General features: G+C 44.9%; 1 protein-coding gene across 1 annotated transcript in view; it reads left to right on the top strand.

Moving 5' to 3' along the window:
- The first annotated feature begins 1,934 nt into the window (after window positions 1-1,934).
- LOC147412654 (ubiquitin recognition factor in ER-associated degradation protein 1-like) overlaps window positions 1,935-26,037 on the top strand; it is a 40,906-nt gene continuing 16,803 nt past the window's right edge. The window contains exons 1-10 of the mRNA XM_086481132.1: window positions 1,935-1,980; window positions 2,178-2,191; window positions 2,368-2,401; window positions 2,502-2,623; window positions 2,922-3,052; window positions 3,411-3,483; window positions 4,023-4,091; window positions 4,612-4,677; window positions 4,992-5,039; window positions 5,435-5,517. Coding sequence (XP_086337258.1) covers window positions 1,935-1,980; window positions 2,178-2,191; window positions 2,368-2,401; window positions 2,502-2,623; window positions 2,922-3,052; window positions 3,411-3,483; window positions 4,023-4,091; window positions 4,612-4,677; window positions 4,992-5,039; window positions 5,435-5,517 — 686 coding nt within the window. The remainder of the gene's footprint in view (window positions 1,981-2,177; window positions 2,192-2,367; window positions 2,402-2,501; window positions 2,624-2,921; window positions 3,053-3,410; window positions 3,484-4,022; window positions 4,092-4,611; window positions 4,678-4,991; window positions 5,040-5,434; window positions 5,518-26,037) is intronic.

The following is a 26,037-nucleotide window of genomic DNA, read 5'->3' as shown; positions in this document are numbered from 1 at the left end:
TGCGCGCTCATTGGCATCAGGAGCGAGAGAAGAAGAACCAATCATCGAGAGGACGATGATGAATACGCATGGATGATATTTCAGTGATATATCATTGATACATATCAATGATGACTGAATATGTACGAATTTAATATATAAATATTTGTTGATTGCAACGTGCAGGCGGCCATCTTGGGGAAGGATCCCACATCCCCGCTGCGCGTCGTTAATAAACGACGTCTCTACTGGTCTGTGTGTGGAGAAGTTTTTCTTCTCCAGATTTGCAACACCTCCAGCCGAGCAACCCCTGGGACCGGCGCCCCGCACATGTCGCAGCTCCCGTTTCCCAACCCCACTGCCAAAGGCCCGGCATGGGTTGGGCTGTTGGCCCCCGCTGCCCTGCGAAGGAGGGACGGCCGCTCTTCTACGGGCCCTAGGCGCCCGGGGAAGGGGGATGCTCTGCACTCACCTTCCTCCGCGCGAGCCCGGCGCTTCCTTTTCCTCGGGGGAGGTCCCACAGAGGGGGACGGTGACTTTGTGCGACGTCCAGACCTCAGCTGCATCACAGCAACAGAGATGGGGCGGCGCTGGTGCAGTCGCAGGCTGTCACAGAATCACAACACAGTGGGGGTTGGAAGGGACCTCTGGAGATCATCTAGTCCAACCCCCTCTGCTAATCCCCTTACAGCAGGTTGCACAGGAGTGTGTCCAGGCAGCGTTTTGAGTATCTCCAGGGAAGGAGACTCCACAACCTCCCTCGGCAGCCTGTTCCAGTGCTCTTGTCACCCTTAACGTTCAGGTTGAACTTCCTGTGCTCCAGTTTGTGCCCGTTGCCCCTTGCCCGGTCACTGGGCACCACCGAAAAGAGCCCGGCCCCATCCCCTTGACACCCACCCTTGAGATATTTCCAAGCGTTGATGAGGTCCCCTCTCACTCTTTTCTTCTTCAGGCTGAAGAGCCCCAGGTCTCGGTCCTCCGCTGCCTGTGGCAAACACACCACTGAGTTGGGGGGCAGCCGTGCGGGCAGATGAGTCCAGCTCATGCCATGACGTCACAAACGCCCCGGCTGTGACAGACAGACATTCCGGAACCCTGTGGTGGCCATGGGGATGGCCAATGGGGGAAACTGGGCCATGGCAAGGCCTGTCACTCCTGTCGACACTTTCCTTACAATGAGAACTGGAAAACGCAGCAGCTTTCGGGCTGTGCCAGCAGTCACAGGGAGGCTGGAGTGGCCTTCACCCGCCTGGGTCCCATCAGGGCTCTGGCCATGGGCTTCAGAGCCAGCTCTGTACCCCCGCCGTGACCGGTGGAGCAGGGTGAGCAGGGGAATTTGTGGCCAAACCATGGATGGACTGGGATTTGACTCCCGGCACCTGAGCTGAGCTGGGCTGTCTATGAGCAGTTGTTACCAGTACCAACTGGGATGCTGTACATCAGATGATGCTTTTTAGAATAAATAAGAAATAACATGTTGGCCAAAAGTGAGTCCTTGGTCATTTGGGCTGTTTCCTTTGGGGTATATTGTGCAGAGCTGGGACCAGTAGTGGACCTGTGAGAAAGACTGTGAGGGACCTGCACTCCAGTGAGGGACCCCATAGATAGTCCCAGCACCAACCTGGTTTCCCAGCTGGGGCTGACGACAAGGCTTTCATCCACCAGAATGGCGATGTGCTGGTGAGAGTTGAGATGCAAAGAGTTCTTCTTGAACTTGCTTTCGGAGAGTCCTTTGGGGAAAAGAAATGGGTTTTTTTGGGGAAATTTGGAACGTCGGAAGGTTCTAGGGAACCCACACAGGGTGACCCAGCGAGTATCGATGCACATGAGCTTGGATCATCCATCACGTGATTAACACATCAATAGCAGGTGGTTCTTCCCAGACTCATTGATCAAGGCACAAAGAAAGTTGTGGGCACAAGGAGTCTCATGCAGACCTTTCCCATTGTCTGCAGATGGACTACGAGCCAACCACTTCATCCCATCAATGTGACGGCCTAAGTGAGCCGCTCTGGGCTCTCCCTGCTCGGCAGCGTGGCTGCATGGCAGTCATCTCCCCTTGAGCTGGGTCACCTCTCAAGGTGGTTCCTTGAGGCAGAGAGACCTTTTACCAGCCACAGATCTTTGCATGAGCCCAACTTGAGCTCTCCCTAAATTGCAACCAGACTGCACGCCCGGTGACTCTCCCCTTTGAGCAGGGACGTCTCCCAAGGTTTGAGATCCCTTACCAGAAACTAAGAGATCCTTCTGAACCTGAGGTGGAGAGACCGCCTGATTCACAACAGCTCCTCGGTAAGTGACTGACAGCATGCCAAATTAATCCTCATTAAATCCATGTAGTTCTGTTTATGAACAGGCATAGTGCGGTGTGGATGGTGAACGGGGCAGAGATCACTGGACCTTACTGGGCTGGGAAGAATAGGTAAATCTTACAAACCAGATCTTCCTGCGTGCACCTTCTCCACAAGAGAACGCAGTAGGGGCTTGTCAACAAGTAACGTTTTTGTCTCCTTTCTCCCCAGTCCGACTTGACATGCCCTGCCCGATGCTGTTCCGGCTGACAAACACCAAGGCGGACCGAGCGACGCACTGTGGAGTGCTGGAATCTGAGGCTGAGGAGGGTGTCTGCTACTTTCCGCCCTGGGTGAGTGGTCTCCCGTGTCCAAACCCGAAGAGCAGGACAAATGAGTTGCCAGTTTGGTATTAAAGAGGTGGGAGGTGTCCTGGCCGGGCCTGTCTTCGCTAGTCACGTTCACAGCTTTCAGCCAGGTTTCCCTCCCCCAGTTTAACTCCGTAAGCGAAGCAGACTGCTTCTGAAGGCCGTTATTCCTGAAAAGAAAACATGGCCGACTGGTGCGTTTCAGGGCAGGTGGTGGCCCCAGCGAAAATAAGGAAAGAGATCTCGCTGATCGTGGTTCGTGTCCTTGTTTTCACTCTCGCAGATGATGCAGAACTTGTCGCTGGAAGCGGGAGGCCTGGTACAAGTGGAAAGCGTCCACCTTCCCGTGGGTACTTCCGCCACATTTCAGCCCCAGAGCCCAGATTTTCTTTCCATCACCAGCGTCAAAGCTGTGTATCCTTCCTACCGGCTACGGAGTGGGGCACAAGTTTTCTCCTGAATGGAAGGACGAGGCAGAGCTCGCTCTTCAGGCGTGGCTCACACTCCTCCAGTAACTCCTGGAAGGATGGAGGGCTTACGTACAGAGATGACGCCAACTGCTGGCACAAAGCGTCACCTGGAGGGCACAAGCGTGAATCTTGAAAGTCCAATGGGTTTGAGTGTTCTCTAGAAAAACTTAAACACCCTAAGGTTTACTAAAAGGTTCTAAACCACATTTGAGGGACCAAGGATCAGGGTTTTAATGACACAGTAGCTTTAAAGCTTTGATGTTGCATCGAAGACAAACGTTTCATCTTAACATCCTCCCAAGATTAGAAAACGCCTTGAGAAACTACCCTTGTCTCACTACGGGGGATGTTATTGCCATCAAGTACAACAAAAAGGTACAGTATATTAGATATAGACACCGTACAGTCAGTTGTGACTGCACAAGTACCTCGGCTACATCTTGAGAAGCGATTCTATGGGTGAGTGTTGTGCCCACTGGATCCGTTGGGGCTGCAGACTCAGCTCAGCTCTTCGATGTCGATGCTAAAACAATCAACACAGATGATGTTTAGGCTGGTTGTTGACTCGTGAGAAAACACACATTTGTGCTGCTGATGTTCTTACAAGCTCTGTTTCAGTTTTACCCTACATTCGTAATTTGCTTTCAGAAATGCAGATTAAGGTACAGTCAGAGCGCAGCAAGGTACAGTAAAAGGCAGGTTCTCTCGTTCCACCATACAGCAATCTTCTGTCTAGGGCAAAAAAATCTTTGCTGTCATGTTCTGTGGAGGTCCTGTAGTATCCAGTCGTCGAGTAAGGGGAGCACTTCCTTCAATTTTCTTGAAGCTGTCTGAAGGGAAAGGTTTTGCCATGCTTTTCTTCTACAGGCTGAGCTCTTTCATGGGCCGTCTTGAAATATTCACTGCTCTTTCAGATCTATGAGCTTCAGGTGGTGGAGACCAAACCAGAGAAGGCCGTGTCCATCACAGACTGTGATCTCGAGGTAAGTTCAAGCTGACATGGAAAGCCTGTGTCCTCCCCAAAGGAGAGGGCATCTTAGTCAGTGACAGCATCGCCCACCGGGCACCTCTGAGGATGGGGCAGGAAAGGTCAAGTCAGATGGGACGGGGAAGAGGACTCGTTTGAGAGAACCCCGTGTGCCTTTGTGACCACGGCTGTGGTCCTGAGCTGCACTTCATGTCCCCTCAGGTGACTGTCATGCCTCGGGGGCCGTGTTTGTCCTCAAGGTGTTTTAGAATCTGAGTTTGATAGAGCAGCCTTTTCTTGGTTCAAAGAATTGCGGGGTGCTGGTTCACGGCTCTGTCCCACTTCTGTGCTAAGGCTCATTCCTGGGAGGTTTAGTCTTTTCACTTTTGAGTTAAAATATGTAACAGGCAGACGTCAGTTCTTTCTTGATGAAAACGGAGTGATAGTTGGTGGAGTTTGAAGAAACAGTGCTCTAAACCTTACGATCCAAAGAAAAATATCGTTCATGCTTATTTTCACGCTGCTTCTATAAACAGGTGGATTTTGTTGCTCCCGTGGGGCCCAAAGAACCAGAGGGAAGCGCACAACAGGAAGAGACCACAGTAAGTTAAGCTTCTGCTCTCCACAAATGCATCCTCTAGACAACCAGCCTTGCTTGTGAGGGAACGGGGAGCTCCAACATCGTTTATTTTTGCCTGAAACGATTTCTTAAGGCTGACCTTTCCTTACCGGATGCTTTTTCCTGTGTTACTGAGGAGGTGGTTGTGTACCAACAGTTGGTTTCAGAAAGATAATTATTCTCATTTTGCACAGAATTATTCTAAAGTTTTGTTTGGTTAGAAATACGTGGAACTGTTCTTGTGTGTTCTGCACATCGCACCAGGAACACGAGGAAGTCACTTTTTTCCCCTCACAGGACGCTGAAGGAGACCCCAGTGGACGTGCGAGCGACGCAGGCTTTCACGTAAGTCCCCCATCTCGGCTGTTTTCCCAATGTTGTGCAAGGGTGAGGGAAAGCTGTTCCAAACAACTGCGAAATACTCGTATAAACTGCAAAATAATCGCAGAAACTGCAAAATACTTGATCTTAGAGGGGCTCCTTCCTTCACTGGCGAGTCTCTGCCCGTGTTTTGTTTTGCTCACGGCCAGGAAGGGCACGACTTGCTGTCGTTCAAGGGGCAGGCGAGAACCAGGCGATGGAAACATCCACACCCCCAGGGGTCAGCGGCTTCTTTGACACGCCAGAAAGAAAACTGCTGAACCAAAGAATTGAATAAAATGGATAGCAAGCTTTTACAGAATAGAGCAGCCCCATGCAGCTTGCTTTCAATTAAATTAAACCTCGTTCTGTGCACACAGGCATTCTCCGGTCCTGGGTACAGGCTAGACAGCAAGAAGGAAGGTGCTGAGCCGTCGGCAGCTGAACCAGGAGCCGTTCAAAGGTTGGTCCATCTCGTTCCCTTGTCAGCAAGTGAAGGTTCAGCATTTGAGTGGAGGTTTTTTTTTCCTGCTCCTGCAATATAAACAAGGTGTTTTCCTCCTAATTTGGCGTTTAGAAAAGCAAGTCTGGTCTGCTAGACTTGACTGTGACATCCCTGACTGCTGAAGGTGCAGATCCTAAGTCGACGTTGCCAAAACTCTCTCAGTCAACTCCGGTTCTGGAGAAGACACGTGGGGAGAGGCAGCAGGCTCGCCGAGTCTGGTGGGCTGGAGGGAGCCCTGCCCGTTTCCTAAAGCGAAACGTGGTGTCGCGGGAAATCTTGAACCCTGGTGGAAAAGCACGTCCGTGGCCCTGTGGAGACCACAGGCAACGTGGAAACCAAGCTTCTACAGCAGGTCCAGGAGCTGATGATCTCCTCTGTGCCACGTATGCCCCCCTTTAGGAAATAATTCCGTGGTTTCCATCTAGAAATACTTGGGGATGAAAATTCGCAGCCAGCGATGGTACAACACTGACCGACACAGAATAGGCCTCGCTGCGTTCAGGTGGATGGGAGGTACAAAATTTCTCCTTTCATCGTACTTTTATGCTGCTTTTCCAGAGAAATCCCCAACCACGACTTCCAGATGGGCAAAATCACCTTCGACAGAAACTCACACCCGCCGGTTCAGAAAGACCAAGAGGTAAATCGAGTTGGATCCCTCCCAGTTTTGCACGGAATTAGGACATGAGGACTATTGCCCGAGTTTGTGGTTCCTCTCTCCACACTTGGTTTTTCACAGCACCCTTCTCTTAAAAAGTGGCAGTAGTCACCAAGTGACTGGAGTGAGGTGAAAGCCACCTCCGGTGTCCTTGCTTGCTAATGGAAGCCTGTTTCACGTGGCTGAAAGGTCACCAAAACGCTCGTCTTTTAGTTTTGGGGAGAAAGCAGTGATTACCCAGGTTAAGGATGTGAACTATCTCCGGTCAGTGGCTGCTCTGATGGAACAATTGTTCCTTCCAATGGTCACTCAGCGTTCATCCTGCCCCAGCAGCGAGCACAGAGGTAACCATCTTCCTTCCCCTCTTTCCTTTTTCCAGGAGAAATCCGGCAGCCACTTTACCCCCTTTTTGGGAGAAGGCCATTCTCTGGAAGAAACGGGAGGAAAGCCCTGACTTGTGGCACCTTCGGTCAGTCAGGAAGAACAATTGCAGCGTGTGGATCGTCGCAGTTGATAGGAGACACTGGTTTTTGGCAACACACGCACCCTTTCCCTGCTTATTCACTTCACACTGAGCCCCAGCGCTGTCAAACCGTCGGAATTTTCAGTGGAGAATGAAGTTCTGGGAATTCTGAAAAATTCTTTGCGTGTGTTTTTCAAGAGAAAGAGCAGCTCTCAGCTAAACCTTAGCAGCAACCCCAACGAGTTCTACCTTCCCCAACAGGGCGACGTCCTCCTCTCTTAGACCCTGAGTGAGGACAGTCTCGGGTAGCTCTACGCTGGATATTTTCCTCCCTTTCTCTCTGTTTTGCCACAATTTCTGGGAAGCTTTTTGGGTAGGAGTCAAGTCAGGAACGACCTGTGGAAGGAGCCAGCGTTGGTGGGCGAGAAGCTGTGGGAACACCACGGTGAGGAGGCCTTGCAGGAGGGTATAAATCAGTTTGGGATGAAAGCAAGCGGCTCAGTGGGAGATAAAGAGGTTTGTTGATAAAAATAGTATCTTGGGGGGGTACAAGGGGGTGTCCCTGCGGAGTAAAGGGGTCTCGGGCTCAGCTTTCCCCTCAGATGGGTCCGTGCCTCAGTGGCCACCGGGCACGTCCACCAGGAGGGGTTTTGGGAGCGTCAGACCCAGGGGTCTGGAGCGGCTGGTCCTGGGGAGCCATGGGAAGGCCCCACGCTGCCCGGCTACTGGCACTGGGGTTTACTGGTCCTAGGGGGCCGTGGGAAGGCCCCACGCTGCCTGGCTACCGGCACTGGGGTTCACTGGTCCTGGGGAGCCGCAGCAAGGCCATGTTTGCACGAGGACAGGGCCCAGTCTATACCGGGAGGCGATCCAGTTTGTACCGGGACGGGGCCTAGTCTGTACTGAGAGGGGATCAGGGCATCCAGTCGGTCCTGGGACATGGCCCAGTCTGTACTGGGAGGGTGTCGTTTGTTCCAGTTTGTACCAGGACAGGGCCCAGTCTGTACTGGGAGGGGATCCAGTCTGTACTGGATATTTTCTACTTTCCCATATCAGTTGAAGCTACTATGAACTTAGTATATTGGAAATTTCAAGTCTTTCATGAAATCTGGCTGAAATCACTCGCTGGATTCTCAAGTTATTAAGGAAGGACAGCCAGACAGGCTCTGTTTCCCATGGCTGGAAACTTACCCAAGTCCAGCACCAGAGATGGACGTGCCCAGAGTGTATCCTAGACTGAGAGATGGGAGATACTTGTATTGATGTCTTTCAGGCCGCCTGATCATCTCGTTGTATGCTCTGGTGGTCGCTTCTGAATTGTGTCCACTTTTCAGGCTTAAAACCAGTGCCTTGCTCTGAGTATCAACATGCAATACCTACTGGATCATAAAGACTCTATTTTCCAAAATAAAAAATATCATCAGAAGCAGGCACAAAAGTATTAATTCAATAAATAAGACTTACATTAATTCACACCTGAAAAAATATCCTCCCCTCTTCTCTTCTACATAATTTTCAAAGGAAAGGAAACCCTCAAAGCTCTTTCTAAGAGTCCCAAAAGAAACTCCAAGGAAAAAATATTATTTACTTTGCATATCCTGCAAGACAGTAAGCAACCTCCCAAAGAGGGTCCACAGACCCTTTTCAGTATCAAGAATTTCCCTTGCCGAGACAAAAGAAAAATATATCTATGAAGAACTACTACGGTTTTAAAACGCCGTGAGAGTCAGACCATTGATGCCTGTCCCTGTCACCATACACAAGGGAGCACCCCGGTTTTTGTGTCCTTCACCAGTTTTATAGCGCGCTCCAGCGGTTCTCTGGCTTTGTGCACAGGGTTATCCCCAACCTACAAAGTTAAAAATAAACTAAAAATCTTTACTGCTAAACCCAGTACTAGCTCTTGGTAAACACAGTCCAACCTTGCTTATGAAAATTACTATATTGAGGCAATATATTTTATTTAAGGGTTTAATGCATATAATAAATAAAAAGTTGCTTACATTACCCCAAAATAGCATGAATTAAATGAAGAGTGATCACAAATTACTAAGAATTAAAATAAAGGAAAATTTGGTTTAAACTTCTTTAGCATGTTAGAAGGGTAAGGAGCACGACAAGACTGCTTAGGATCATTTGATCTAGTTTTTGGATTCTTCTGATTCTTCCTTTCATGAAAACTATGAAACAGCCACAATGTTTTATTTTATTTCCGCTATTACAACTGTAATCTACTTCTGGAGAGAGTTCTACAGAAATGCCAGTGCCAAATGGCATTTTTATGGGAAGAATAAAAATAAGACTTTTTTTTTAAAAAAAGGATCGCAAATAAATCCCAAGTTGCTGATTTTCAGTACTACAAATAAAATCAGCTTTTGTGAAGGTGTTTACATTAACCACGTTTGAAATAATACTACTGTGTTAGCTGACTATCCTTTATTAACAGTGTCTTCTCCACAGTTTTTCTGCATTTCTACCCGCAAGGCTCACCTCAGTGCAGGGCACTCTTCCAGAACAATCAGCACCGGTGTCACCACAGGTAACATCAGCTGTAAATTCCAGACCCGACTGCCGAGCTTCAGGCATTCCAGTTACAGCCTTGGCAGGCTGATAAGCCTTCACGGGCTGTTTCACCACGACCCTCGGCTTCAAGATCCCTTCCGGCACTCCCGGCAGCACACCCTTTCTTCTGGAAGGCTGCCACAAAGGGAACCAAGGAAAAATCACGTTAAAAAGCCCAACCTAAATAGTGAGGAGTAAAAGCAAAACCCAGAACTGTTGAGATAATCGCTCTTCAGAGGACAAATTAGTTTGCAAGGTGCCTCAGGCACCAACGGTTTGGCTCTTCCCACAACTACCACAAGCAACTCCGACTGCAGGTAAAGCTCTTGAGGGCAGGGTAAACAGCTTGTTGTTCTTTGTTTCCATCAGCCCCACTCACCCACTGGTTAGATACCCTTGTTACCTGAAACGGGACTTCAAGAGTTAACTGTTCATTCTCAAACAGGCAAATGCCAAAGGAACAAATATTCTTTACTTAAAGTTTCTCTTTTATGGCAAATATGTGTATGCTGGTGATTGGCTAATTATTTGAAAGAGCTCCAGGCCATATTTATTACTTCCTTACAAAGCAGCCAGCAGACACCTCATACAAAATGAGAACAACAGAAAGCAGGTCAGGGAGTTTCATCTCCCGAACCACGACTCTTTGCCTAGGAAAACGTTCTGCTCTACAGGCAGAAGAAGAAGGAAGTGTTACACACAGATAGTTACTGTTTGATCCCCAAACTGCACAAGTAAAACACAGTTTAATTATTGAGGAAATGAGCCTTCAGTGTACATGAAAGCATAAAGTGTAAATATTTCCTGAACTGCCAGAAGTTCAGCCGACTGACAAATATCAAAAACATTGGGAAATGGGAGACTGAACCTCCCCCCCTTCTCTCTGCTCGTAATGCAGCAAAATATAAACTACAAGATCCGTTTGATCTTAAGCTGCTCGGCCAACAGGAAGGGAAAGTGCCCGTCACAGAGCCCTGATATCGTCAGCTTGACAAAAGCTCCTCCACTGGGTGACACTGGGGTATCATCTCTAATCTGGTAAAGCCAGTCAAGAAGTGCTCTGAGAGATGCACGGCCAGATTTGAATGCATCCTATCTAATAAAGAGGAAAACGAAATAGGAAGACAATTCTTTCATTTACAGCCCGAGCAAGGAAACCCACCAACTCACATTAAATGCTGGTAACACTACCAAGGATACAACCACAATTATAATCTCAGCTATAAACAAACATACTCTCAGTCAAAATTTCTTACCTACCTACAATTATAAAGAACATGTTATAATGACCCATGAGATTTTTTTCCCATTAACAGAGTTGCTGTTAAGCTCCATAAGAGAGGCCACACAGAGTAACTCATTCTATCTTTCCGTTTTGCATGGTTAAGACCAGAATGAACTACCACGGTTAAAAGAGAACCACAATAATTTATTAACATACAGCCGAATAACACTAGTCCAGTTTTGAAAAGAGGTAGTGGATTTATGTGACATTCTAACTTATTCTGAAGCAGTAGGAAAAATCAGCCTCACCACAAGAATGGGACAGCTCTACACACATGGACATACAGAGTTGATTTTTCTTTTTTAACAGAACAGAGTCTAATTCTCTGTTTAATCAAAGAGACATATTGATGTGCATAGGTATATGTGTGTGCATACACCCCCCCCCCCCCCCCCCGGTAGATTTTTATCATCTCTGTTGTGTAGCTGAAAATGGTGCTATTCGTACGTGCCAGTGGTTTCCAATGACACCCAAGGGTTCTCAGTACCTTGGAAAAGATGCTAAAGTCTCCAGGGAAACAAAGTTTGTGAGAAAATGTTAACCACTTACTTCCCTAAGCTTTCAACCTGTCCCAGGCAGGCTGAAAATCAGTAGCTGTGTGCTATCCCAACGGAAGGCTCTAACGGCTGGAAGGCTCACACGAGAACAGCACTGCCGTCGGAGCGGGATTCTGGCTCCGTTACTGAGGGAGCACGTTGCAGGGCTTTCGTTTGAGCTCGCGGCTGGATGCTGGGTGTCCCAGGAACACAATTCGTTGGCTTTGCAATACGCAGCACCATGGACTCCACACGATACTGCACAACAGGGTGGATATAGTCACTGTAATTTCAGAAATGCAGAGTAAACACGGCTGTATCAAACTGTGCGAGTACACACTCCCATTTCCTGAATTTAAAGTACGGACAACCAGTTTTCCAAAATAAACAGCCATACTCTCACTTTTAAGGTACATTTTCTGTCCCATAGAGTGGAAACTTTCCATGGGTTTCCTCATCATTTGGCCCTAATAACTGAAAATCAAGTACTTCTAATTTTTACCTATGGAAAAATAAACACCCAACAGGCTGCAACAACATATACGGATGGCCATGCTGCAGTCAGGGAACAAGTGTTTACTGAACTCTATTTTTGTTGGACTTGCAGAATACTGAAGAAAACAAAGTCCAACATGCAGCTGGTGACCATTTTCCTGGTCATCATTCCAGGAATGAGGCACTGCATTATTATTTCAACATCTGGGAAAACAGAGAAATGACATGAGAGCTGTGTAAGCTGGTAATTGTGCCTCCAAGCTTTTAACCAGGAGGAGTAACTAGAACGTGCTTTGCAGCAAGAGAAGTAGGGGAACAATGTAAGTTAGCCCATTTCAAAAGTCTGTTGTTTTGCTCTGGGTGTCGTACTTTCTCCCTGAGGATGCCACAAGTAGTATAGGAAGCATAAAACCCCAAAAGTTTAAGAACTTTCACCTTGTTCGAGACATCACAAAATATTGCATGTGGAGGTAGCAACATGAGACAAAACCAGCCCTATTTATTTATTATTCAATGCTTTAGTAAGGCTTTAAAAGCATTGATAGCCAGGTATTCACTGTGTCCATTCACAATAAAAAACAAAATAGCTGAAAATTAAACACATGGATGGCAAAGGACTAAAAATCCCAAATTTTCAAAGAACAACCCCATATCATCCTAAGATTCTGTTCTTTGTAAGCAATTAAATCCCTGCTCAAAGACCTCTGCCTGACGCACTACATATTCAAGTAGTGTACTGAACGGCTTCGGTATAATTTCCTCAACTTAGACATTATCAATGAACTCAGAGAACCAACAGCTTTAACAAGACCCTGCTACCTCAAAATCAGGTTGGGGTTTGAAAGTGTAGCTCTGCATTAGCATAAGCTGCTGCTGCTGCCTTGCACTAATTTGTGTCCAGTGCTGAGCTCAGGTGCTCAGGGACTGGATCTGGCAAGAGCTAGGGGTTTGGGTTGGTTTTCTTTTGTCTTTTCTAGTTTTCAGCAAGTTCTTCAATCATCTGACCAATAATCCGTATGTCTATGATCATCTCCCTGTTAGATTTGTTTAGTCTACTATGGAATAGTCAAGATAGCTTAATAAAATAAAAGAGAAGAGACGTTTAAAAAAGGTCTTGTAAAACTTAATAAGAGATACAAAACTATGGAAAAAATAAAATACCTGAAATCTGTTCTTAGTGCTATTCCGTTTAACCTCTTTTCCAGCTAAGGAGAAAAGGAGTATCTACATAAATGGCAGTGATGATTCTTCTGAGAGAAAAAAAAAAAAAATCTGTGGTGACTGGGAACTGCTGCAACTGCTATTGTTGTGATCTGGAAAGTTTGAGTGGGAACAAAACCCAAGTGCACAGAAGGAAAGAGAAAAGAGCAGTCAGGACAGAACATGCAGCCTGTTTCTGTGCTCACCCCCACGCACGGCCATCTGAGAAACTGACAGGCAGGACAGGCTCTGCGGGCTGCAGCCGTGACCGCTCAAGCACACCTACACCAGCAGCATGCCAGCCCCCCCTCCCTGTCCCTAACTCTGCGTTTCTCCTCCCTCGCTCCAACAGCGGCACTCTTCGGGGATCGTGGTGAACCGGATCAGGGAGCTGAACTGGCAAATACCAACTGAACACCACCGGGGTTCTGCTGCCAGGGCCGCCCCCCGCCCAAAACACAGGGCCAGCACCAGCAAGACCGACAAGAACCTGCACTGGGTCACGAGGTGTCCCAGGCAACTGCAAAGGAGAAAGATGGTCACACTCTTGAATTGGGTTGGAGTGTTAAGGAACGGCAGCTTCAGACACTCCCGCTTCAGGCTGGCTCGAGACAATGCTGGTCTGCTCAGGACAGCAGTTTCCAAGTTGTCTTTTTGTCCACGGAAGTTGGCAAAATGATCACTCCTGGTCAGCTCAGCTACAGTCTGTTACAACAGAAAGCAGAAGGAGGGTAGGAAAGAAAAAGGAGGGTAGGAAAGAAGATGACAACAGCAGCGCAGACCACATGAGTGAGAGTAGTTGTCTCTCGTATCAGGTGCAGTTCAGGGCTCATGAGAAGCCATGAAAACATTCTAGTTGGTCCAGTCCCTCAGAATCCGGGCAAGGAAAGCCTTTGGTATTGCTGGAAACTGCTGGGGTCTCAAAGAAAGAGCAGTGTAAGTATCACTCTGTCCGCTCCCGCTCCCTCTCATGCTGCTATTGAAATAACAGAACCACACACGACTTGCATGACACATGTCCTTAATAAAGCCAGAGCCCTTCTTGTCTTACCATCAGATCTCACCCAGAGGTCTGCTTCACAGAAAATGTCACACAGAACACACTCGATGCAGCTTTGCCTGCCCTGGAGGAAAATCATCCCCTCTTTCTAAGACGTTCTCAACTTACTGGTTATGGTTTTAAAAAGCATTCATTCTCAGACTCAGTCAGTAGAAGAGACTCACTGGCGTGATTACCTCTGGGGCACTCACTCTTAAAAATAAACAGCTATTTTTAATCTCTGAGACTAACCATTCAGTCCATTATTACTGCTTTTGAATGGCCTTCCTCTACATTTCATGTCATGCAAAACAGTTTTCTGTGACCTCATGAAAACACACACACTAACTGAAAAGATACTGGAGAATGATTGTATAAAGACTGTTTTGCTTTTGTCAAGTGCAAGGAAAACCAGATCTTACCTGGGAGCCTCTTGTTCATACGTGTAAGAACCGAATGCCAGAAAGTCTCGCCGTCTCACGCATTCCATCAATCCAATCCAGTTTGTCTGACAACTGGAGATTCCCACGGACCCAGCTGACAGAATGAGCCACCGTTTTCCACGTGTGAAAGGCAAAGCCTCGTTATAAACAATCGGGAGAGTGTTCCTCTTTCTACTAATAACAACGTATTTTTATGACAGCTTGTTACAAACCAGCAAACAAAACTTCCCCCGGGACATTCTCATACGGCTCTTTCAAAAACGTGGCACACACAAATATACACTTATGTATTCTAAAGACAGACACAGAACGTGCTACAGCAAACTGCTGTTAAGGCCCATCTCAACGACATACTTTGTACTATTTTCCCCACTCCCCCAAAGGACTACTGAAACAGAAACTCCAGTTTCTCTTCACCTGTTTACATGGGTTTTAAACTGAGTGGACTTTGGTGGAACAAAACCCTTCAATATTAACAATCAATACAACTGTTAATATAACACCTTCTGTATTAACAACACCTATCTCAGCTGAACACAGATTTAGAACTTCAGCACTAAACCAAGTTTCCACCTAGTTGGAAAGTATTTAAGTTGAACAGAAATCATCTGTATGTCATGAATGACGCTCAGCTCAGTACTCAGCTTTATGAGCTGTTCATGCCACACAACTCCAAATCACTCTAACGAAGAGTGAAGCCCGGTGTGATACGTGTCATATAAAGGCTGTTTCTAAGCCGCTGTAGTTACGGTCGTAACATCTTGCACACGGTTTTGTTCTCCTTTTAAGCCGAGCTTCGTTGGCATGCACCGTGAAGTAAAACAGAAACCTGGCAGTTCATTAAAAGTCTTTCTGATGAATAGTACATACAAAATAAAAACCTTCCAGAACTTCAAAATGGTCCATCTATTCAGATACGTTGGAACTGGGACTGAGCATTTGTTTTGGTTTTGTGTGCTTTAAACAGAAAAATACATGGCGATGAAATATTGAGGGTACAACTACACAACAGAGCACAGCACAACAGCAGAGTAAATAAACTCATGTTGCTGCATACAGACTGTTCCAGCACCTGAGCTAAACTGATTATTTCTCCCTATGCTGACTGTAGCTCACCCCTATTCCCATGTTAAGAATCTGGCCTTAAAAAGAACAAACAAACCGGATCAATAGATCCACCCGTAGACATCTGCCTTATTATCAAACCAATCAGACAGCACTCGGAAAGTAAATAAAGGAAAACGTTGATGAGGAACATGAAAGACCACGTTTTCAAAAGGGTAATTCATTAGATTCACCTAGAAAAACACAGAGGCTGCGTTAACCTGCGTGATGTCTTTCATAGTCACAGAAATCCCTACTTTTTAAACACCGTGACAACTCAATTTATTAACTTTGTATTAGGATTCTCTGCTAAAAAAGTAAACATACATACGTAGAAGTCCCAAACTATTTACAAGTCAGGAAAGTATATCCCCCATCAGTTGAAAAGAAAAGGCAGAATTGTAAATCACAAAGGTCAGGTCTGAATTTGGTCAGAACAAGACTTCTAAGAACTCAACCATCTGAGTATTAAATGCACGGTCTTAAAGAGCAAAGCAATGAGTAAGTCTGACAGCTTAAAGTAAGTTCAAGTATTTAATTTAGGAAAAGCGCCACACTTGACAAATTGCGAAAACAGCTAAGTTGTTCTCAAAACCCCTAAAGAAGTGAAAAATCAGTGAAGGCAGTTTTTCTTCAAGGACATAAATATTAGTAATCTCCACCAATTAACATGTGTACGCCCTGCAACTGAAGCATCCTGAATTGACAATAATTACAGCAGTAAGGCTACAGTTTTACAATACATACCTAAGAAAAAGCAATTCCAAATCTAAGACTTTGCAGCTGTTCAGTTTAATATCCTCGTACATCTGTTCTTTTACTCATTTTATTGACGCTATCAGCCTGTCTGGGCTCTACATTTTTCAGAATGCAAGATGTGTATAGACACGGTCCTGCTTTCTATCTCAATGAACAGTGAAACAGTAAAGGACTCGGACATTTCAGATCATCACTCTAAGGCGGGTTAAAAAGCGGCTGGGACGGCCAAGCACAGAGAGTGGTGGTGAAGGGAGTTCAATCCAGCCGGCGGCCGGTCACAAGGGGTGTCCCCCAGGGCTCAGGACTGGGACCGCTCTGGTGTAACATCTGCAGGGATGAGCTGGGTGAGGGGATCGAGTGCTCCCGCAGGGAGCTTGCAGATGACACCAGGTTGGGTGGGAGTGTCGATCTGCTCGAGGGCAGGAAGGCCCTGCCGAGGGATCTGGCCAGGCTGGATCGAGGGGCCGAGGCCAACTGGATGAGCTTCAGCAAGGGCAAGTGCCGGGTCCTGCACCTGGGTCACACCAAGGCCACGCAGCGCTGCAGGCTGGGGAGGAGTGGCTGGGAAGCTGCCCGGCAGAAAAGGCCCTGGGGGTGCTGGTCGGCAGCCGGCTGAAGGTGAGCCGGCAGTGTGCCCAGGTGGGCAAGGCGGCCAGCAGCATCCTGGCCTGTGTCAGCCATGGTGTGGCCAGCAGGAGCAGGGCAGTGAGCGTGCCCCTGTTCTCAGCACTGGTCAGACCACACCTTGAGAGCTGTGTCCAGTTTTGGGCGCCACAGTGTAGGAAAGACCTTGAGGTTCTGGAGTGGGTCCAGGTGAGGGGTCTGGAAAACAGGGCTTGTGAGGAGCGCCTGAGGGAACTGGGAGTGTTGAGCCTAGTGAAGAGGAGGCTGAGGGGAGACATCATTGCTCTCTACAGCTACCTGAAAGGAAGTTGTAGTGAGGCCGGTGTTGGTCTCTTCTCCCAAGTGACTAATGACAGGACAAGAGGGAATGGCCTCAAGCGGATTTAGATTGGATATTAGGAAAAACGTCTTTACTGAAAGAGTGGTCAGACACTGCACCAGGCTGCCCAGGGTGGTGGTAGAGTCACCATCCCCGGAGGTGTTCAAAAGACGTACACGTGTGGTGCTTAGGGACCTGGTTTAGTGGTGGGCTTGGTAGTGTTAGGATAATGGTTGGACTTGATGACCTTAAAGGTCTTTTCGAACCAAAATGATTCTATGTTGCACCAGGGGAGGTTTAGATCAGACATCAGGATAAATTTCTTTACCGAATGGGTTATCAAGCATTGGAACAGGCCGCCCAGGGAGCTGGTGGAGTTACCATCCCTGGAGGTGTTCAAAAAAGTGTTGATGTAGTGCTTCCAGACATGGTTTAGTGGGCATGGTGGTATTAGGTCGACGGTTGGACTTGATGATCTTAGAGGTCTATTCCAGCCTAATGATTCCATGGTTCTATGATCACTACTGGCACTCAGATTGGCACAGTTTTAAGAATGGGTCAGTTCATACCTCAGAGCTATTGTTTAAAGCTCTCTGACAGCTCAAGCAGGCAGTATTTTACAGGATTGACTTGGTTTTGGTGTTGAAGGTTTCCTTGCAACTACAGAACTGGTTCTCATTTGAAAACAAAGTTAGGATGACACATCAAAACCACAGGTCTAGCTCTGTTCCCAAGATACTTTCTTTTATGTCCCCTGGGATTGCTGCTATTATTCTAAGAAGTTTGGCTTTACACAAAGTCCTGCTTAAATTGAAGATGGCAAGGAACAGCATATATTGCACAAACCTGCACACAAAGTTCCACTAACAGAACTTCATTGATTCAGATTGTGAAAATTCAGGTCTACTGATCACCATGCTTAGAAAAAGGAATCAAATATCTACACAAGTTTACTACAAATATTTCAAATCTTACTGTATTAAGCCTTTGAGTGGAAAGGATCCTCAAAAGCAACAGGACTGCTTCAAGAATGGAAGAGAACTTGCATTTCCAATGCACTGAGAAAATAATAACATCCATCATCATCATTTAGTCGGATCAAAGTAAGTCCTCGCTTTTGATCCGTTATCTGTTTAAAGGCTACATACTTAATAACAGAACGGAGGACTTCCCACATTTAAGATACCCATAGGACTTCCTTAAGCTCCTCAGTACAACCTGATAACTGAAATAACAACATGCAAAGAAAACACAGACATCTCACTGCGTTACTCAAAGGTCCATGGGGACTAAGGGCTTCTCTACGAAAGCCGGGGTAGTAGAGATCCGGAAAAAAACAAAACTCATAAAGCACACTGGAGACTTTTTGGACTAAATATTCACTAAAAGAAGGTGCAATGGAGAGGGGAGAAAACTAAACAAAATAGAATCCATTTAACTCCCAGGACACTGTAGACTATGGAAGTGAACAGGACAAAGTCTCCTTATCACAGTAACAGGTAAAACTTGGGGATAACACTATAGATTAGCTATGAGAGGCAGTTTTACACATTGTGAATACACCTTTTGATGAACCTATGACAAAGTAAACATTTGAAGCCAGTTTATTCCCTACTAGTTGGTTTTCTGTAGTGGCTTTATTGCTTTATACCCAAGGGCTTACAGAAACAAGCATTTATTAGGTCTTTTTTCCAGCTGATGGCAGAATACACATACGGTAATCTGCCCAAACCATTCTTTTCCCATGCTACAGCCACTGCCATAGTAGAGGCTAGCCCTAAAAGAATAAAAAGAGGACTAGAAGCTACTGAAGATATTTTCCTTTTCATCGTTAGAGAAGTGATTGTCTCCATCTCTTTGAAAACAGATTTTGCTTTATACCCGTGTGTTTAGATACCCTTGCAGCTGGTTACCCTATGGAGAACTCCAAAGATTAACAACCGAATCTGAAGACCCAGGTTAACCTTGTAAAATACTATCCAGTGATTCTGCATCTTCAATACTGCTTTTGCTCAGCCATGTACCTCTAGTGGTATATTCTACTTTTCATAGCGAGATGCTCTAAGAGCTTTTACCAGCACATTACGTCAGCTTACATGCCTTGTCATGACAAGCTTGAGTAAGAAATGGACTTGAATGCCAAGCTATGACTTTTCCTGAAGTCATTAAACTTGACCAGATCTGAAAGCATGCAGGGTGTTAACGTCATGGTGTGATACACTTTGCGGCAGCCCTACTGCTCATTGCTTAGTGAAGAGACACCTTCAAAGAGCACTTCAGAGTCTTCCTCAGAAGCTACCACTGACATTTCCAAGAGTTGAAAAGAAAGGCTGTCTTTCTGAAGCCATGCAACAACTTCATGCAACTTCCTTCAGTGTCAGGAGACAGATCAAGAAGTTGTGCAACTTCAGAAGTACACCGACAAATCATACCTCCAATTTCTTTGTCCCTGAGGTCTGTTGGACAGTTATCGCTGCAGTTAACTCACAGTCCACAAAGATCATCAATTAGTAAAATGCTTTTGGGCTGTTGAACTATAATGATGCAATCAGCTCTCAGTAGAGGCTCTAGTTGGAGTCTGGAAAATTCTCTGTGAACACCTGTATGACAGAACACAACTATTCCCGTTCTCGTGTTTCAGAGTTGGAAGTATTTGCATTTTATTTCCAGTACTAATGGCATCACTTTTATTCTAGACAGTTTCATTATTTCACTGTCCCAGCTCCTGGTCCTTTTCAGAGAAAGGTTTCATTCAGTCCTTTGAACAGTAACGATGAGATTATTAACAAGGAGTTTAAGAAAGAACTGACACACACAAACTTGTTCAGGCACCCAGAACAAAAGAACCTGGAAGTATCGAGAGCAAAGTTCAGGACGATGAAGAAAAGGATCTATTTCTCATTTGTAATTAGACCAAGAAGTGAAAATGTTATAAAGTAGATTCAAATTATTTAGATCAGATTACCAGTGCAGCACTGTGCCAAATTATAAATTAGGACTTCTCTTCTACTTCATTTGACATTTTTCTAGATATTAGGAGCATTTTCCAAAGCCTCAGAGGAAATTGATGGAAAAACCAAAATCTGACCTCTCACACCCTAACCATCAGACTGCTCTCACACCCGAACCATCAACACTTACTCTTCCAGCGGTCATTCAAACACTTGGGACAACTGCAGCAAACAGACCGTAACCAGCAATAAAAATCAGTGCTTAACAAGTATTTTGCATAGTTAAGGCCAACACTTGACTGATGATTGCAAGTCCTAGCCAATTAACTTGAATATATCAAAAGGAAAATAAGCACAAAGTGCATTGAGAGCAAAGCACAAACCAACGGGAACTTCTCACACAGGTGACTGCCGCAGCATAGTATTAATAGTGATGGCTGTGGGCTGGGACAACCACCTGAAAACCTCCTATTGACAGAAAGTAAGAGTAAGGCTTGTGCAACTCTACAGAGAAGCTGGCCATTCAAATCCCTGGGGCTCTAGCCCTTGAAGAGACAAAGAATTCCTTTATTTCTAGGAAAAACAGAAAAGAATTGCCATCGAAACCACCAGAAGACCTTGAGATCTAAAACCACAAGTAAGGTTATTTATTTTTTGTCAGGGCTTTGGTCAGAAACTCATTCATCAGTGTCACCGGGGGGTTTCTGCACTGTCCTGTTCTAAAATGAATGCTCCCGCAAATTTCAAATTCTGTTTATTACTACATATTCATTTCTTCAGAGAAAAAACTTTAAGAGCAAAAAAAATGCTGTATTTCTAACTCTTTGATGACAAAGGCAGACTTCCAAATAAGAATCATTTCAACCCTATGCCTGTAGAAAAATTGCTCCTCCGCCGCCTCTACTGTTGCTATTCAGAGATTTCTAAGCAGCTACGAGTCCCAACCAGACGAATGTAACAAATTCAAACCCTCCTGGCAGAGGCCTGTTTATTATTTTCCAATGTGATTGTCTGCCAAGTTTCCCTGACCAGGGTTTTGTTTGTTCCTTTGTTTTTGTTGTTGGTTTTGTTTTGTTTTTTAAAGAAAGGAACCCTGTGAGGTAAACTATGTCAGGGACTATCCCTCCAAGAGTTCTCTCAGAAAGTGGAAGTGCTCCAGCACGTATGCAGACTTGTAACTGAATACGGTTCAAAACCATTAGAAGACACAGCACAGTCAAAACTTTAATCTTCAGAAAACAAAATGCTATGCTGTGAGTCTTGGAAATCATTTATCAGTACAGAATACTCACAATTGTTCTTAACACATGATGAAAAAGGCATACACTTCAATGAAATCAAGCTGAAACTGATGAACACAGACATCTTTGCTTCCCCTCACAATACCACCTTTTAATAACGCCTTTGGGTTTAGGACTTGTCCATACAGTGCCTCTTTCCAGTCTATGGCTCGTCAGTTTAGCTGTACAAATCTGCACCCAGTGTTATGGTACAAAGGCACAGATTTGTGAGGGTTTCTCAGAAGCACTGGTGCATCCCGTTACCTTAAATGATGGTCTTGTCATTAAGGCACCTAAAGGCAAGAAAAGGAGGATGAATCCCCCGCGACCTCGCACAGGTCATTCAATCCCTCACTCTGGATTCCACATCTATAATACCAAATTCACAATTGCTTAAATATTTTAAAGCACAAAATCATTTCCTGAGTGCATACATGGCACTCAGACGGAAAGGCAGTCGGGAAGTCTGTATGTGCGATAAACACTGAAAACAATTCCTTTGCAGGAGTAGAATTAAAAGAAAGAAAAAAATCAAATGCCTTTGCAAAGGTTCTGCACACGATTCTCAGCTTTCAATCTGAACGCAGTCTTGAAAGGCCAACGTGAACGAATCCTCCTCTTGCAAGAGTTCAAGCCAATCTAAAATAACTCCAGTAGAAGTACCGAACCACAGAGATATTGCTTAAAAGGGCAGTGGTTTGATACGGCGAGCCTTTTGATTACTCTTGTTATTAGGAGGTTTTCAGGTCTTGATGCATAAAATTCTGTCCAGGACAGGAACTGGGGAGTTGGGGGGGAGACAAAACCCTTAAGTTACGACTGCATGAACAACAGCAATCACTTAAAAATCATGGTCATGAAGAGCTAAAAACTCAAGCCCATACACAACTCACAAATGAGACCGTGGGTTCTGCTGCTTCTCTCCGACAAATAAGTAACTCTCCTTGACAATTGTGCCTTAGAAAAACACAGGACTCCAATTATTGTTTCTAACTAAAAACATTTGTAGCACATTTCTATAAAACAACAAAAAAAAGGATTAAGGGTGGAACTCCTGCAGGTAGCCAGACATACACTGATTTTATAGGAATTGTGAGCGTTCTGTACTTTTGAAAAACCAAGTTCTTGATGTTATGGAGCCAGACCAGCCAGATCATCTCCTGACAAACTTCCTTGCACCCAGCTGAAGGATTGCCCCTTGAAATTTTCATCCTGTCTCAAGGATTAAGAAACTGTCTTAAAACAAAGAAAAGTCTAAGACATGATTTCCTACAACAACGGCAAGTTAACAAAAATATTTAAATGGGACATTTTTGACACATTAATCCTGTTATCGTGGCTGCTACTGGTCAATCGCTAGGGATCAAGGTCTCTGTTAACCCAGACAATTCCAGAACAGAAATATTTGTTTTCCCACTGGAAAAAGTGCAACCTCTTTCTAAAGAGATATTAAATATCATCATAACCTTCTACTGCATTTCTCACTTTTTTCACCTTTCACTTAATGGAAAGGATGAGTTTTAACCGCATCCACAATTCCTTTTGTATCAGTTTATTTCACTTTTGGAAAAGATCGCTCCGTTTTCATCACATTCTCTACTAACAGTAGAAATGTTTGATTATTTTTCTTTTCTTTAAAGAATTTTTTTAACTGCTTGAGCAAATTCTAATACAAAACTACAACCATGTCAACCGTTACAAACCCTCTCTGGAGTGAAGCCTTTTGTCTATGATTGGGCCTAAGCAGAAATACCACTAAGCCTCACGAGAGACCATTTCTAGAAGCCTTTTGAAAGCTAAATAGTCCAACATACAGGTTGGCAAGGAGAGACAATGATGCCCAGTGGCAGCTGAGCTTACTTTAAATGTGACTGAAGCTCCTGAATGGAAAAAGAGCTCCTGACCTGACTGTGCAACCACAGAAAGTCAAAGAGCAGCAAATCTCCCTGCAGATGTGACCCACGCTTCAAGAATCCAGAGCTAAACTTGAACTAACTCACAACAGCAGAAACCACCTCAGATCAGATTTACTTCTGACTTAGGGACGCGTGTGCACAGCAGCTGCTTGCCAGAAAAACACCCCTTCATGCAGTTGGCGCCTTGTCCTGTCACACGGCTAGCCTCCAGCCTGAACCTGGAGATTTCCTTGCTCCAAACGCTGGCAGCTGCTAGAACATCGGCTGACGAACAATACTTTTCTCCTTGTAAAATACGTATTGTATCACGGTGATGCATTTTGTTGGTCAACTGAAAAGTCATCAAAAATAGAAAAAAAAACCCAACCCAACAGGTTAAAAAAAAAAAGCAGTGCTTCCTTACATACAAAACCCTCATACTTTTTCCATTTTGATCCTAGCTTGCAAATAATATCAGAGAATAAAAAGTTCCTTTATACTATGTATTAATAATCATGACAGACTAAACACTCAAATTACAGACTGCTTAAAACACAGTACTTTGGAAAAAAACATCATTGTAATCAGACGCCGTAAAACAGCTGCTGTACTTTGGCACATGTAATCTTGTTTTCTTTTCATAACGGGATTTTTTAAGACATTACATAGAACTACATTTAGGTCTCACATTTCTGTTAAAACGGAGAGAACACCAGCACTACAAGGAGGAAAGACAAAGAACACCAACCACTTTTAAATGTACGGTAACAGTAATCACAACTAGGATTTGTGTCGAAGTTCACTAGAAGTCATTCCTTTTGTATAGATGACACTATCGCCCTTAATTACAAGTTTATTCCTTTAATTGATTTTTTAAACAAGATTTCCCCAAATATTTTAACGTTCTGTAACAAACCCACACCAATGAATGAAACACACACCTCAAAGTATAACCACAAGAGACTGCACTCACACCCAGTCACTCTGGTATTCACAGAGCCAAAGATTTATCGGACAGCTCTCCCTATCACATGTTCCTCCTCTCCCAAAAAGGAGAAGAAAATAAAGAATATCAATACAACAGTTGCAGAATTTTCCAATTATGACTTAATTGAAAAAAAAAAAAAAAAGAAAAATTAGAGTTACATTAAATTTTAACATCCAAGATTTTGTTGAAAACTGGATCACAAGATTTGTAACAGCTATACTAGGCTGTATTCTGTCAAAAAGACTCTGGTTCTGAGTATGCATTTAAATATTCAATTTACAGATATTGAAGAGCAGGGCTGATATCCAGTACAGCAGAGCACATCTAACTCCATCACTTCTAGTTACTTCAAGGAATGGCTGGGATCTGTAACAGATCACCACGTAGTTGAAGAAATTAAGAAACCTTTGTAATAATGCATAGATGGAAAAAAGCTGACACTCCTTCATGAATGCAGATGAAACAAACTTCTAATTCCACCAGTTGGGTTTTTGCCTCTTTTCCTTTTCATGTATGTCTCTTCCCGTAATCCTCACATGAATACACTGCCTCTAGTACTAGCAGTACCCAGGTTTGATGAGCTGAAACAGCACAATTCTTCTGCAAAGCTTCAGTGTGTGCAGTATTTCAGGACACACAACTGGTAGAAAAATCCCCTGCCCTTCTTTAGTCACTCATCACAGTATCCATAGGCAGCTCACAAAATACTCTGAAACAGTAAACTGCTTTCAGCTCTAGAACAGCTCAAACCTCCATTAGTGCTAACAAAGATCCCAGTTATTTGAGGACAATAGACTGAGTCGACCTCCAGAAGAAAAAACCCCAACCAAAACACCACCCCAGCCCTCCTCAGCTCAGCAAATAAATCACATCAGGCTCCCCCCTCTGCTTCCCCCTTCCCTGCAATTCTAAGTGACTTTCTAGCACAAAGGCACTCACAAATAGCCACACTGTGCATTTGTCCAAACAAGCCCAATGAAATCACAACGGCTTCTGAAAGCAACATTTATGCCATGTGACGGCTGCTGCATCAAACCCTCGCCCTAGGAAACTCCTGCTCGCTATTGCACACCATGAAACATCTAGGATTATAAACATAAAAGAAAAAAATGCAAGCTACTGGATTGGAAAACTCGTCCATCCACCTTCGAGGCAGGTGCAGATTCAACTGTATGATCAAGCTTCCAGTTTCAGCTGATGGCTGCTGCAAAGCAGCTGTAAAAACGGCCAAAGTTTTGTACTACTCAGTTTTAAACATTACTTGTGCTTCTCCTGACCCTTGTATACCAAATTATCTCTCTTCAGATAATAAAAGCATTACGCTGCAATCTTAGTCACCAAGGTTTCTCCTAAACCCACTTCTTGCTGAAGGGTCTTTGGACAACGCCACTCTGATTTACTGTTACTTTTCCATCACCATTTTATCTCCACAACTTCATTGTCAAATGAATAAGCTTCGGCCTCTCACCGTCAATGTTCTGCCATCAAAATACCAAGTCCCTGGTCATGAGGGTACTACAAGTAGAAAAATGGAACTGCTCAACCTTTAGAAACTACAGAATTCAAACATTCAGTGACATTCAATGGTTTACTAGGAGACAGACGACTACTGACAGAAACCAGATTATTAATAAAACTGAAACATCGCATTGCTAGTGGTTTCCATAAGAGAATGACATTCTGAGAAAGCCAAAGACTAACTTGGCAAGAATCAGATGTTGCTAAGGTTTGCTTTCAACAAATCAAGCTCACGCAAAACAAGTAAGGTATTTATGGAAGCAACTGAAGAACACGGCAAACAAACAGGCTACAGAAAGCCCCCTGACACTAAAGAAGAGATGATCAGTTGAAGAAGTGACCTGTTTCTCACTCTGTTT

This window comes from Leptosomus discolor, unplaced genomic scaffold (assembly GCF_034619465.1).
Source record: "Leptosomus discolor isolate bLepDis1 unplaced genomic scaffold, bLepDis1.hap2 HAP2_SCAFFOLD_45, whole genome shotgun sequence".
NCBI lineage: Eukaryota > Metazoa > Chordata > Aves > Leptosomiformes > Leptosomidae > Leptosomus > Leptosomus discolor.
The sequence above is the reverse complement of the archived record's forward strand: the minus strand, read 5'-3'. Positions and strand labels throughout refer to the sequence as shown.